Source organism: Salvia miltiorrhiza, chromosome 1 (genome assembly GCF_028751815.1).
Source record: "Salvia miltiorrhiza cultivar Shanhuang (shh) chromosome 1, IMPLAD_Smil_shh, whole genome shotgun sequence".
Taxonomy (NCBI): Eukaryota; Viridiplantae; Streptophyta; class Magnoliopsida; order Lamiales; family Lamiaceae; genus Salvia; species Salvia miltiorrhiza.
Window position 1 is genome coordinate 38,244,786 of NC_080387.1, and position 11,121 is coordinate 38,255,906.

The 11,121-nt window shown below is 35.7% G+C and overlaps 1 protein-coding gene across 5 annotated transcripts; it reads left to right on the plus strand.

Moving 5' to 3' along the window:
* The first annotated feature begins 811 nt into the window (after positions 1–811).
* On the plus strand, positions 812–7,007 carry LOC131014264 (oxysterol-binding protein-related protein 1C-like). Of its 5 annotated transcripts, XM_057942188.1 has the most exons (12): positions 1,552–1,692; positions 1,862–1,942; positions 2,027–2,077; positions 2,194–2,550; positions 2,971–3,067; positions 3,433–3,881; positions 4,396–4,551; positions 5,190–5,357; positions 5,444–5,584; positions 5,790–6,011; positions 6,378–6,491; positions 6,597–7,007. In XM_057942188.1, the coding sequence occupies exons 4-12, from the start codon at positions 2,329–2,331 to the stop codon at positions 6,759–6,761; spliced, it is 1,734 nt and encodes a 577-aa protein (XP_057798171.1). In that variant the 5' UTR covers positions 1,552–1,692; positions 1,862–1,942; positions 2,027–2,077; positions 2,194–2,328; the 3' UTR covers positions 6,762–7,007. The 5 variants fall into 5 exon arrangements, with proteins under 5 accessions (XP_057798163.1, XP_057798171.1, XP_057798186.1 ...); XM_057942203.1 differs by having other exon boundaries at positions 1,862–2,077; positions 2,184–2,550; XM_057942192.1 differs by lacking the exon at positions 2,027–2,077.
* The last annotated feature ends 4,114 nt before the right edge of the window (positions 7,008–11,121 follow it).

Here is an 11,121-nt window from a genome sequence, read left to right on the forward strand (position 1 = left end):
TCTTGCAATTAATCGTGCATGGTTCTGTTTTATAATATGCATTGTTCTGTTGTACAATATGTCGTGTTCTGTTTTGTCATATGCATGGTTCTTGCAAAAATGAACCCTCCCCCAAAAGTCAAAAAAAAAAAAAAAAACATTCATGTATAAAAAATAAAGATAAAACAAAAAATTATTTACATTCATTTAGCTTGATCAAATCACATTTAAGATTTATTAATTTTTAATTACAATAAACTCTTTAAAATAATATTCGATAAATCAATAAATTCTACACCTAATAAATTTCTTTGATCCCGATTTAAGCCGCTTAGTGTCCCCTTGAGGACTAAATAACCCTTTTATAAATATATATAAATTTGGTTAATATTACAAAATAATAGTAATTCTTAAGATATTATAATTATAAATAATATAGTAACTTGTTAAAATACTCCATGAACCTATTGTTGCATGAGTGGTTGAAATCGAAATCTATGTGAATTAATCCCTAACTTTTCTAATTGCATCTAAAAGTTATAGTGTCTGAGTTCTCGAGCTGCAATAAAAAATTGTGAAGAGTTGTTGTCGCTTTCAATAGTTATTTTTCTTGTGATTTATAGTGGTAAGTGGTGTTGAATCATCTTCAGCTAGTTCATCACTATGAAGTAATAATCCCTGAATTGATAAATACATGAATCTATTGAATTAAACATGCATTAATTTATTTGATTTAAATACTAAAATTATTACCATAAAATTTAGTATTAAAGAAATCTAAAAAGTAATGTCAAAAATCCAATCAAATAGTACTAAAATCGACAATTTAGTTGCCACGTTGCCACGTTGCTCCAATTACTTCTCCCACCCGTCACTCTCTCCACCCGCACCCACCCACCACCCACCCCCCAAAACCGCCGGCCGTGACCTAAATTTAAACGCCACCGCCACAAGTGCCAAGTCATCAATGCCACCGGAAAATTCTCTCTTGGCCCAATCCAATTCATCAAATTCTCTACGTACAAACACCATATATCCAAATCTAGTTAAATTTTTCTCCAAATTCCACCACCTAATTTCCTGCAGCTGAATTCGCTTCTCTGCCACCATCCATTGCCGCTCGCCGCCAATTTCGGGAAATGATCGGTGCAATTGCTCGGATGCATCAATCAAAATTATGCTAAAGTCAATCCGCGTGCTATGCATCCTTTCTGCTGCGTCACATCGATGAGCATCCACACCAACTCCGACTTGCCGCCGCCGCCGCCTCCTCTGCCGTCGGCGGCCGATCCGGTCATCGGCAGGAGCCTGAGTGCCGGGAGGGCTCTTTCGTCGCGTGATTCGCTGCTGGATCATGGCTATTCGTTCAATAGTAATATCTTCAGCCGTAGCCAAAGCCAGAATTACAACCACCACAGCCGTGACCTGAAGATCAATGACATAGTGGGGAATGGAATTTCGGGGATTTTGCATAAGTGGGTGAATTACGGGAAGGGATGGAGGCCGAGGTGGTTCGTTTTGCAGGATGGTGTGTTGAGTTATTATAAGATCAGCGGACCGGATAGGATTAATCCTCAGACTGAGAAAGGATCGAGAGTGATTGGGGAGGATTCGATGAAGCGGTTGTCGCGTAAGTTTAGCGGTCTTCATCGCAGGACTGGGAGCTGGGGGTCCGTGAAAGGCAGGAAGCCTGTTGGAGAAGTTCATTTGAAGGTTTCATTTTCTTCCAATTGATTTGCATGAAATGTTATTACTCGCTAGCTGAATCATTTGGAACATGCGCCATTCTTGCATACGAGATAAATGATTTGTTTATTATATTTGCTGCATATGTTGGGATCTCTTTGAAGAAATGCATTTGTTGCGTTCTGTTCATTTGCAGATTAGTCTTTCGGATTTGTGGCCTCATTTTGGAAACATCCTGGCACGTTTAATTTAAGTGAAATTGATATACTGTATTTTGGTATGGCTAATCAAATTCTATTCTTTTTCTTTGTTGATTATTATTATTGTACAATTAAATAATACTGTTCCTTCTTGGTGAGAGGTTTTGTCGCATGTTCCCCGTGAGGAGTGTTACTAGTGTTAATCAATAGAAGTAAGTGCATGAAGTTTTTTCCTTCCATTTGTATGACTCGTGTGCTTGATGTGTGTATGTATTAAAATGGAAAAATGTGTTTTCTTGGTCTTCTACAATTGAGTAGCTTTCTGTAGGTATCAACAATCAGAGAAAGCCGATCAGATGATCGGAGATTCTCAATTTTTACTGGTACAAAGAGGCTCCATCTGAGGGCTGATAGTGCAGAAGACCGTGCGGCATGGCTTGAAGCTTTGGAAGCTGTGAAGGACATGTTCCCAAGGATGTCAAATAGTGAGTTAATGGCTCCTATTGACAATTTAACTGTCTCAACAGAAAGGTTGAGGCAGAAATTGTTGGAAGAAGGTTTGAGTGAGTCTGCGATTGAGGAGAGTGAGCAGATAATGAAGAGCGAATTTGCATCACTGCAAAATCAGTTCAGACTCTTAAGCCAGAAATATTGGCTCCTTACAGATACACTCCGACAGCTAGAGGTACGTGTTAATTGTGGAATAAAACTCTTACAAACCCATTCCAGAATATTCTTCAGTTTCTTTGAAGCATTGCATGGGAAATGATTTTCAGTTTCCTTGTGTGTGTAGTTTAAGAGGGCTGGAATTGAGAGTGGTTTTATTCGTGGAGATAAAATTTTGATACAAGTAAACCAAAATGTTGAGAATTGATGTCTTAATATTCTCATGGAACAACAGTTAATTGTATTCTGGACTATGTAAAGTATCTTTCCTTATACAGTCATGTTTCACAAAGAGGATCCTTTATTTATTAGTTGCTTGTTTGCATTTTGCTTCATGTTCTCCAAATGGAAAATGTTCTCATTGAACTGAAAGTATCTGCATGTAAAACTTCTGGTGCTCTCTACTTGGTAGGCTAAAATGGGCCGCTACTTTGTGTAGACAGAAAAGGTAGATCTGGAGAATACGGTTGTAGACGAAAGCCAGAGACAGTTTAAGGATGTGGGAGCATCTTCAAGATCAAAAGATAAGTATAGTGGTAAGATGCCTCAGCATATGATAAATGTTTTTTGCTTACACGAATTTGGATATGAACCTGAACTCATTTGCTAATGTTTTGGCTGTTGGATTCAAATTAGTGCCTCCAAGTAAGAATCTTCTTGCTTTTGACTTTTGTCAGTATTAATTTATGCAGCTTCGTGATCTAACAAGACGATTAAAGAGTAGACTAATGTGATGTGTTCTCCCTAAAACTGTGAACTATAACTCTAGGGATTATTATTCTTCAAAAGTTGGTGCTATTGTAAATAGCATATGTAGTCTGAACATTTTGTTTATTTTAGGTGCATTTTCCAGTTGGAAGAGCTCTAACATATCTAGTACTTTTTTGTTTATCTCGACCAGGAAGTGCTACTGAATCAGAAGATGAAAATGAAAGAGCAGACGTGGTCGAGGAGGACTCTGATGAAGAAGAGAATACTTTCTTTGACACCAGGGATTTTCTATCTTCTAGCTCTTTTAAAAGCAATGGGTCGGACTTTAGGACATCATCTTTTTCTTCTGATGATGACGACGAACTCAATGATTTTGAAGCCGAGGATAGTATTGAACCTGCCATTAAATCTGCTGGAACAAACTTTGCTCATGTTAAACGTCGGAAGAAATTGCCAGATCCTGTTGAGAAAGAGAAAGGAGTGAGCTTGTGGTCAATGATCAAAGATAACATTGGGAAGGATCTTACAAAAGTATGTCTTCCAGTCTACTTCAATGAGCCTCTCTCGTCTCTGCAGAAATGTTTTGAAGACCTGGAATATTCATATCTACTAGATCGGGCCAATGAATGGGGGAAAAAGGTAAGTTGGTCCTAAGAATATTAGTTGATTCAGTTTCATATGTTCTTGCATTATCTGATTTGACAGCAGCACTAGTTTGGTAAAAAGTTATTTCTTGCTGCTTTTGTCATGGTATGATGCTCTATGGTCATGTTAGCTTGAGAAATATCCGAGTTTGAGACTCTTTGTCTTTCTCAATATCTGATTATGTTGCTCACTGTGTATATTTCATCTGTGGTTCAAATTTTCTGGTGAGCAGAACAAACTTAATATCTGACCTGATGTCTTGGTTGTGGTTTTTATTTGTAGCCGCTATTTGTTTATACTCCTTTTCAGTTACTTGTTCCTACTGCATCGAACCATATCTGGAATACATTTTTTTATATAAAATATCCATGCATATTCACTAGATTTCCTGACATTGTATACATATTTTGTAAAGGAAATGTTCTTTGCTTAATTAGAAGCTGTCAATTTTAATGATGCAAAGCTTCGCAACCTTAGCATCTGATCTAAGCTTTTTAATTCTGTGTAGGGCAACAGCCTTATGAGGATTCTAAATGTAGCTGCATTTGCTGTATCTGGATATGCCTCCACTGAAGGACGAATCTGCAAACCATTTAATCCATTGTTGGGGGAGACTTACGAAGCAGATTATCCAGATAAAGGCCTCCGGTTTTTCTCAGAGAAGGTCTCTGCTTATTACCCAAATCAAATTATTTTTGTTTGCTTAAGGTTTTTTCTGCTCATGCTGTTGCTTTGTTGCTAATAAATAACATGAAACATGGAAATAGTAGAGGAAATGGAAAAGAAGAATAAATTACTTTGGCCGTAGGCATTAACCACTCTCCCGCTAGGCCAACACACACAAGATTGACATCTTTTATCTCATGTTCATATCATTTTTCATATATCCAATAATGCTAGTCTATTGCTCTGATGGTCAGTGTGCACTCTGAGCTGTCAATTGCTTGCTCATGAATTACTTGGGGAATACTTTGGTTCCTCCGCACATCTATATGATCTCTTCCTTTTAAAAAGTAGTATTAAATTATGCCTTGAGTTGCAAGATTGGCGAAACCTTATCATCCATGAGAATTGGTAAAATCGATAGGAGTTCTATTGAACAATGTCTAGATTTCCAAAACTGTTATATCTATTCTATGCAAATCATTTGTTTAGATATATGTTTAGTGTTGTACCTTTGTCTATTGACTCTTACATCTATGATGTTTGCTGATATGCTTTGACCATACTGTACTGTTTAGCTTTGATCGACTCAAGGCCCTTGAAACAATCTTTTCTTAACAGCATTTTCCTTTTTATTAGGTTAGTCACCACCCAATGGTTGTTGCTTGCCACTGCGAGGGTACTGGGTGGAGATTCTATGGCGACAGCAATCTGAGAAGCAAATTTTGGGGTCGCTCCATTCAGCTTGATCCAGAGGGTATCTTAACTCTTGAATTTGATGATGGTGAAGTTTTCCAGTGGAGCAAGGTATGACTATAAAGCATTTGAGAACCTGCAACCCCACCTCTAGTTTTAGTTTCCCTTTGAGAAACATGTGCCTTGGTATTTTGCAGGTAACAACATCTATATACAACCTTATTCTGGGAAAACTATATTGCGATCACTACGGTACTATGCGGATACAAGGAAACCGTGGTTACTCATGCAAACTGAAATTTAAGGAGCAGTCTCTAATAGATAGAAACCCCCACCAGGTAATTACCTATCTGACCTTGATGAGTTAGCAACCAAATGGTCAAGCAATGAATAAAGTCTGTGTTCTCTTTTTCTGTGCACTAGTGTTTAGCAGATGGTGAAGGAAAAGAACGAGGATCTCCTATCTAGAAAATATATCCACTAATGGGCTCTATAATCTATTTACTGTTAAGGCATTGCATTAAAACAAATTTGAAATTTCAGGTGCAGGGGGTAGTCATAGACAAGAGTGGAAAGACTGTGGCAACTTTGATTGGAAAGTGGGATGCGAGCATGCATTATGTAAATGGTGAATTCAAAGGAAAAGGCCATCATGCGTCAGAAGCTCACTTGCTCTGGAGACGTAGCAAGCCTCCACAGTTCCCTACACGTTACAATTTGACACGTTTTGCCATTACACTCAATGAACTAATTCCAGGACTGAAGGTGACTTTTCTTTAGAATGCGAACTGTTTATGTGCTGTCGACCTAAGTTAAGAACCAAATCTGCCAATGTTTTCACACTAGTCCTAGTGATCAGTTAATGTCATACTTTGGCCTAAATGTGTCGTGTTTCATAAATTATAACTTTTGTTAATATTTCCGTGACCTTGGAAGTGGTGGATGTTATATTATCAGTAACTGATTACTCTAGACAGTTCCTCCACCTTGGAATAATTGAATGAGTCTGATTCTTTGGTCCTCACTCCTCAAAACCATTTTGTTGGAACCACGAACAAGACGTGCACCAAAGATTTGAATTTGGTCGTTTTCTTATGGTATGGTCTATTCAGATATCACACTTGTTTGCAGGAAAATCTCCCTCCAACAGATTCAAGACTGAGACCTGATCAAAGGTGCTTGGAAAATGGGGAGTACGAGAAGGCAAATGCCGAAAAACTAAGGCTGGAGCAGAGGCAACGGCAGGTAAACATTCCGTGTGCCCTTCAATGTTTTGGCCCTTCAATGAAACTAGAACTGCCTATCATTGTTTGCTTCGCTTCTAACTACAAAACGTTGGATGGAAAACAGGCGAGGAAGATGCAAGAACAAGGGTGGAAACCTCGCTGGTTCGCCAAAGACTCCAACACTTATCGCTACGTTGGTGGGTACTGGGAAGCTAGGGAACAAGGCAACTGGGAAGGTTGCCCAGATATTTTCGGTCAAGTGCCTCCAGATCAGACAGTGGACGAGTAAGACACCGCTGCCTCGCCTTTTTTTGTCTTTTTTTTTAAAAAAAAAATTGGTGATAGTCCCTAGGAAAACATCATCTAATGATTCATGATAGGTGTGTATAGTTCTTTCGAAATTTGAAGCTTGCAATTTAGCATTTTCTCCTCAGCTAGCCAAAGCAACCTTTGAATAGAAACTCTGAGATTTGATTTGCTTTGGTATGTAGACAGAAGCTATTCGTTTCAAATATATGGTACAGAATTTGTTTCATTTCGTCTTTCACTATTATCAATTTTCCATTGAGTCTTAGAAAATAGTAACTATGGATGAGTTCATTTGATTTCAGGTTATTGTTAATATATTTGTGCGACGATTTCACGGATCAAAATAATTATAGTATATGAGATAATCTTGTTAATATAAGTAGTTGTACGATGATTTGATTTAGTCGACGAGAACTTGTGGTTGAATTCGATTCAGTTACAACCACATAATAAAGCCTCATATTTAAAAATGAATCACCATATCTTGTGTGGTGCTGTCGAGTTATTGGGTAGACACGGTAACGCCTCCATTCATAATTATTTCCATTATTGAAGAGTATTTGGATTTGGATGCTACTTGTTTTATTTGTCCCACTATATTATTGTAATGATAATTATCTTAGAAATAAAATCTTAACTTATATTTATTATTGTTAATGGGACCTTTAAATTATTATACTACAATCACAATCGGATATAATCAAATCTCAATAATAAAAATAAGTTACATCTTGAAAATAAGTTATGGGATTTGGAGTCCACGATGTTAGAGGTACAACAAGAAAACACGTGTTGAATATACTTAAAATTTACTGAAGCATAATTCAAGTTTCAGTAACTCTTATTTAATGAGGAATAAGTACACTTTATACGAATATTTAGTGGTTGAAATTAATTTAGTCGGCCGTATATATTTAAAATTTGATACTGCAATTAAACAGCTGCTGAAAAATGAATGTGAAAGCCTGGCATAGTTTCTACCGGCCAACAGCATTAGCTAAAAAGCAAAAATAATAGTATGACATTTGAAAAACAGAAAACACTCAAAATTCTGTGTCTGAATCGACAAGTAACAAAAATGAATTTAAAAATTCTTGATAATAATGTTAATTTGAGGAATATAAGGTATGAAATGAGAAAATATTTTTCTATTATTAAACTATATTATCAGCAATTCTAACGATTATATATGCTACTCCCTCCGTCCCATGAAGCATGACCCAATTCTTTTCCATACGAGTTTTAAGAAATTGGTATTTTGTGTGTTAAGTGTAGTAGGTGTAAAGTGAAAAGGTGAATAAATGGTAAATTTTTTTTGTCATTTTTAGAAATTGGTCAAGTTTCGTGGGACAAACTAAAAAGAAAACTAGGTCATGCTTCGTGGGACGGAGGGAGTACATAACAATTAATCTATTCATACATATTATGTATATATATAATATCCTTATAAATTAAATTGGTTCGATTGAATTTAATTTTTTAGGTTCGGTTACTAATAATTTTCTAATACTACTTCTTATGTTTATTATGTGTTGGTGAAAAGAATTATACTCTCAATTCACAGAAGGCGTGATATTTATCTAATAAATTCTTTATTAAGATTAATTTTAATAAATTTTCTTATATATATATATATATATATAGGGAATGGTTCCAACGAGAGACAAATATGGTGAGAAATGAGAATGAATTTAGAACGTTAGATTTTGAAATCCTATGGTTGATATTTACTTGGAGGAGACAATTTTTTCCCAGTGTCTTGGAGGGAGCGAAAATTTTATTAATTAACTGAATATTGTTATTCAACACTTTATACTGTCTTATTCAACACTATATACTAGCTTATTCATTATTATAGTTTTTCACAAAGGATAGCATTTTCACTAGAAGCATTTTACAAGTTTTTATAAGAAGGGGGCATTTTTCCCTATTAACACAAATTTATGCCCAAATAACGCTGATAGCAGAAATCACTATCTATTGAATTCAAATACTTCCTCCACCCTTCCCTAAATATGATTCACTTTTCTTCGATACAAAAATTAAAAAAAAAGTGTAAATTAAATAAAAATAATAGGATTCATAATTTTTTAAGAAAACTATTACTTTTATGAAAATAAGTTTTTTTTAGTGGGACGATCTAAATAACAAAATGAGTCAGGAGGGAGTAATTCGTGACAAATTTCCACCAGCATAAGCAAAGCTGTTATCAATGCGCCACGTGGACTGTTAGGTGGTGCCACCATATTTGATAGGCCGGTGGGCCCACCTATGCCTTAAACCCTAACGATTAACTGTTAAAAACGAATGTTTGGCTCTACTTAACCTAACTATGGCCGTTTTAATGTGAGATGGATTTAGATTTGGATTCATATCTATATTTTAACAGTAAATTTGTAATTTTAAAACCTATATTTGACATTTTTTTCAATACTTTCATATTTCTTTAATATTAATAAATTCTACAGGTATGATATAACTCACGCAGGGTTTAATATTAATAAATTAATACATAACATTTCAATACTTATTTCAATAATGTTAGTATAACTTATCACGCATGGGGTGAGATGGGCTTAAGCTTAAGTCCCCACAAAACCAATCTTTTACTATTTTATACGATCTTCAAATTTTGTGCAAATTATCATGCAAAAGCACCCATCAATAAATCAAATCTCTTGAAATTGTATTTTCGAATAAAATTTATAGTAAAAACATATATAGACTCGTGAGTGATTTTTTATGCATCCATCCGTACACGGGAGAAGGACCCTACTCCTGATTTGAAGGATAGGGCGGAGTCTCAGGGGATCATTCCGGATCAAGAGGATATTGCTAATCGTATTAGCAGGCTCGAGGCGCAGGTTAGTCAAGGGATGGAATTGCTCGTTGAGCAAGTTCCACCTAAGCGTGGACCGGGTCGTCCTAAAAAGGGTATGGAACGTTCGCGCGTCCCACTGAATCCGAATCCGGTAGATTACATAAAAGGTCGTCTAAGAAATGCGGAGGAACTGGGATATAAGCCGAGGGACTTTGTGGTTGATCATAGCAACAATAGTGCTATGCGTGCTATGAACAATATCGCGCACGGCCGTTGGTCGGATGAAATGGAGTTGGACGACTTTCATACCAACAAGGATTTTCCTTATTGATTTTGTTGCCAAGTGTTTTCTTTTGACTTAAGCTGTCCTATGCGTTGATGTTTTTGTTTTACGAGCTCTTTTCGAGTCTCGGGCCCTAAGTTTGCTTTTTTGTGCCTTCAAGGGTTTTTTCTTTTTCCTTTTTATATAAAACTCTATTAAAAAAATGCATCCATCCGTACACACGTCCGATCTAATGTGAAAATCAAATTAGCGCGTCGTGACATTATTGAAAAAAAGTATTGGAACATAAAGTATTTATTTATCTAAAAGTTTAAGAAAATATCAAATGATGCGACAAAATATGGTACTTTCTTTTATAAATATTTCTTTAGAATATAAGTTTGGATTTCAATCTTCACCCATTGATCTCAAACATATTTTCTTATGTCTACACATTATTGTAAGATTGTGAGTTTAGATTTCGTAAATATTTTTTTAATCGAGTTTGTTTTACAAAGAATGTCATGCATAGTGTTTCTCAACAGGAGATAAGATCAACTCAAAGCTCAATGGAAAATAACGACAGTGGATTTATTATTGTGAAAGGGAAAGATTAGAAGGTTAATTAAACTAATCAATTTTGAATTTAATATATGATGGGTTTATTAGGCGCGATTTCTTTGGTTGGAGAAGAGTAGTTTACACATTAATCAAAACTAATTAAATACTCATGTTTTATATGGTTGACACTAATAATTATAAACTAAAAAATGGCAAGTAATTAATTTGGCAATGAGAGGGATGCACGTCTTTGTATTAGGCGTTATCAACATCATTAGCATTTTAATTAATGTTAGTTACTTACAAACACGTTTCAATAAAATTTAATTTCAGAGTTCATTGAGGGTTCAATTATTTGACACGTTTGGTTTTACAAAGTTTTCGTTATTTATTGGTGGTTATGAATATTTGAAGCTTTAAATATCCATAAACTAACAACTTAATATTCTACAACGTATTGCCAATGAGGCATTGTTCTAGTGATAAAGCTGAGACACCCAAAAATTCTCATTTGTGAGAGTTCTTGAATTCAATCCCGCATCCGTGCAATGATGTTTTTCCACTTTAGGTAGCGTTATGTTTTCCCACCGTTTGGGTGGTGGTGAGGTCCCGCCTGCGTGCGAGTTACATAATTGATTATATTCAGATATAATATAAGGATTTGATATTTTTTTGAGCGCAAAGGATTTGATATTT

What these genes read in the sequence shown, in the direction of transcription:
- LOC131014264 (XM_057942180.1), top strand. Translation starts at nt 1,180, where the DNA reads ATGCATCCTTTCTGCTGCGTCACATCGATGAGCATCCACACCAACTCC. An exon ending in TAGATAGAAACCCCCACCAG is followed by an intron (nt 5,585 to 5,789) that starts GTAATTACCTAT and finishes TTGAAATTTCAG; the next exon opens with GTGCAGGGGGTAGTCATAGA. An exon ending in TGGAGCAGAGGCAACGGCAG is followed by an intron (nt 6,492 to 6,596) that starts GTAAACATTCCG and finishes GATGGAAAACAG; the next exon opens with GCGAGGAAGATGCAAGAACA.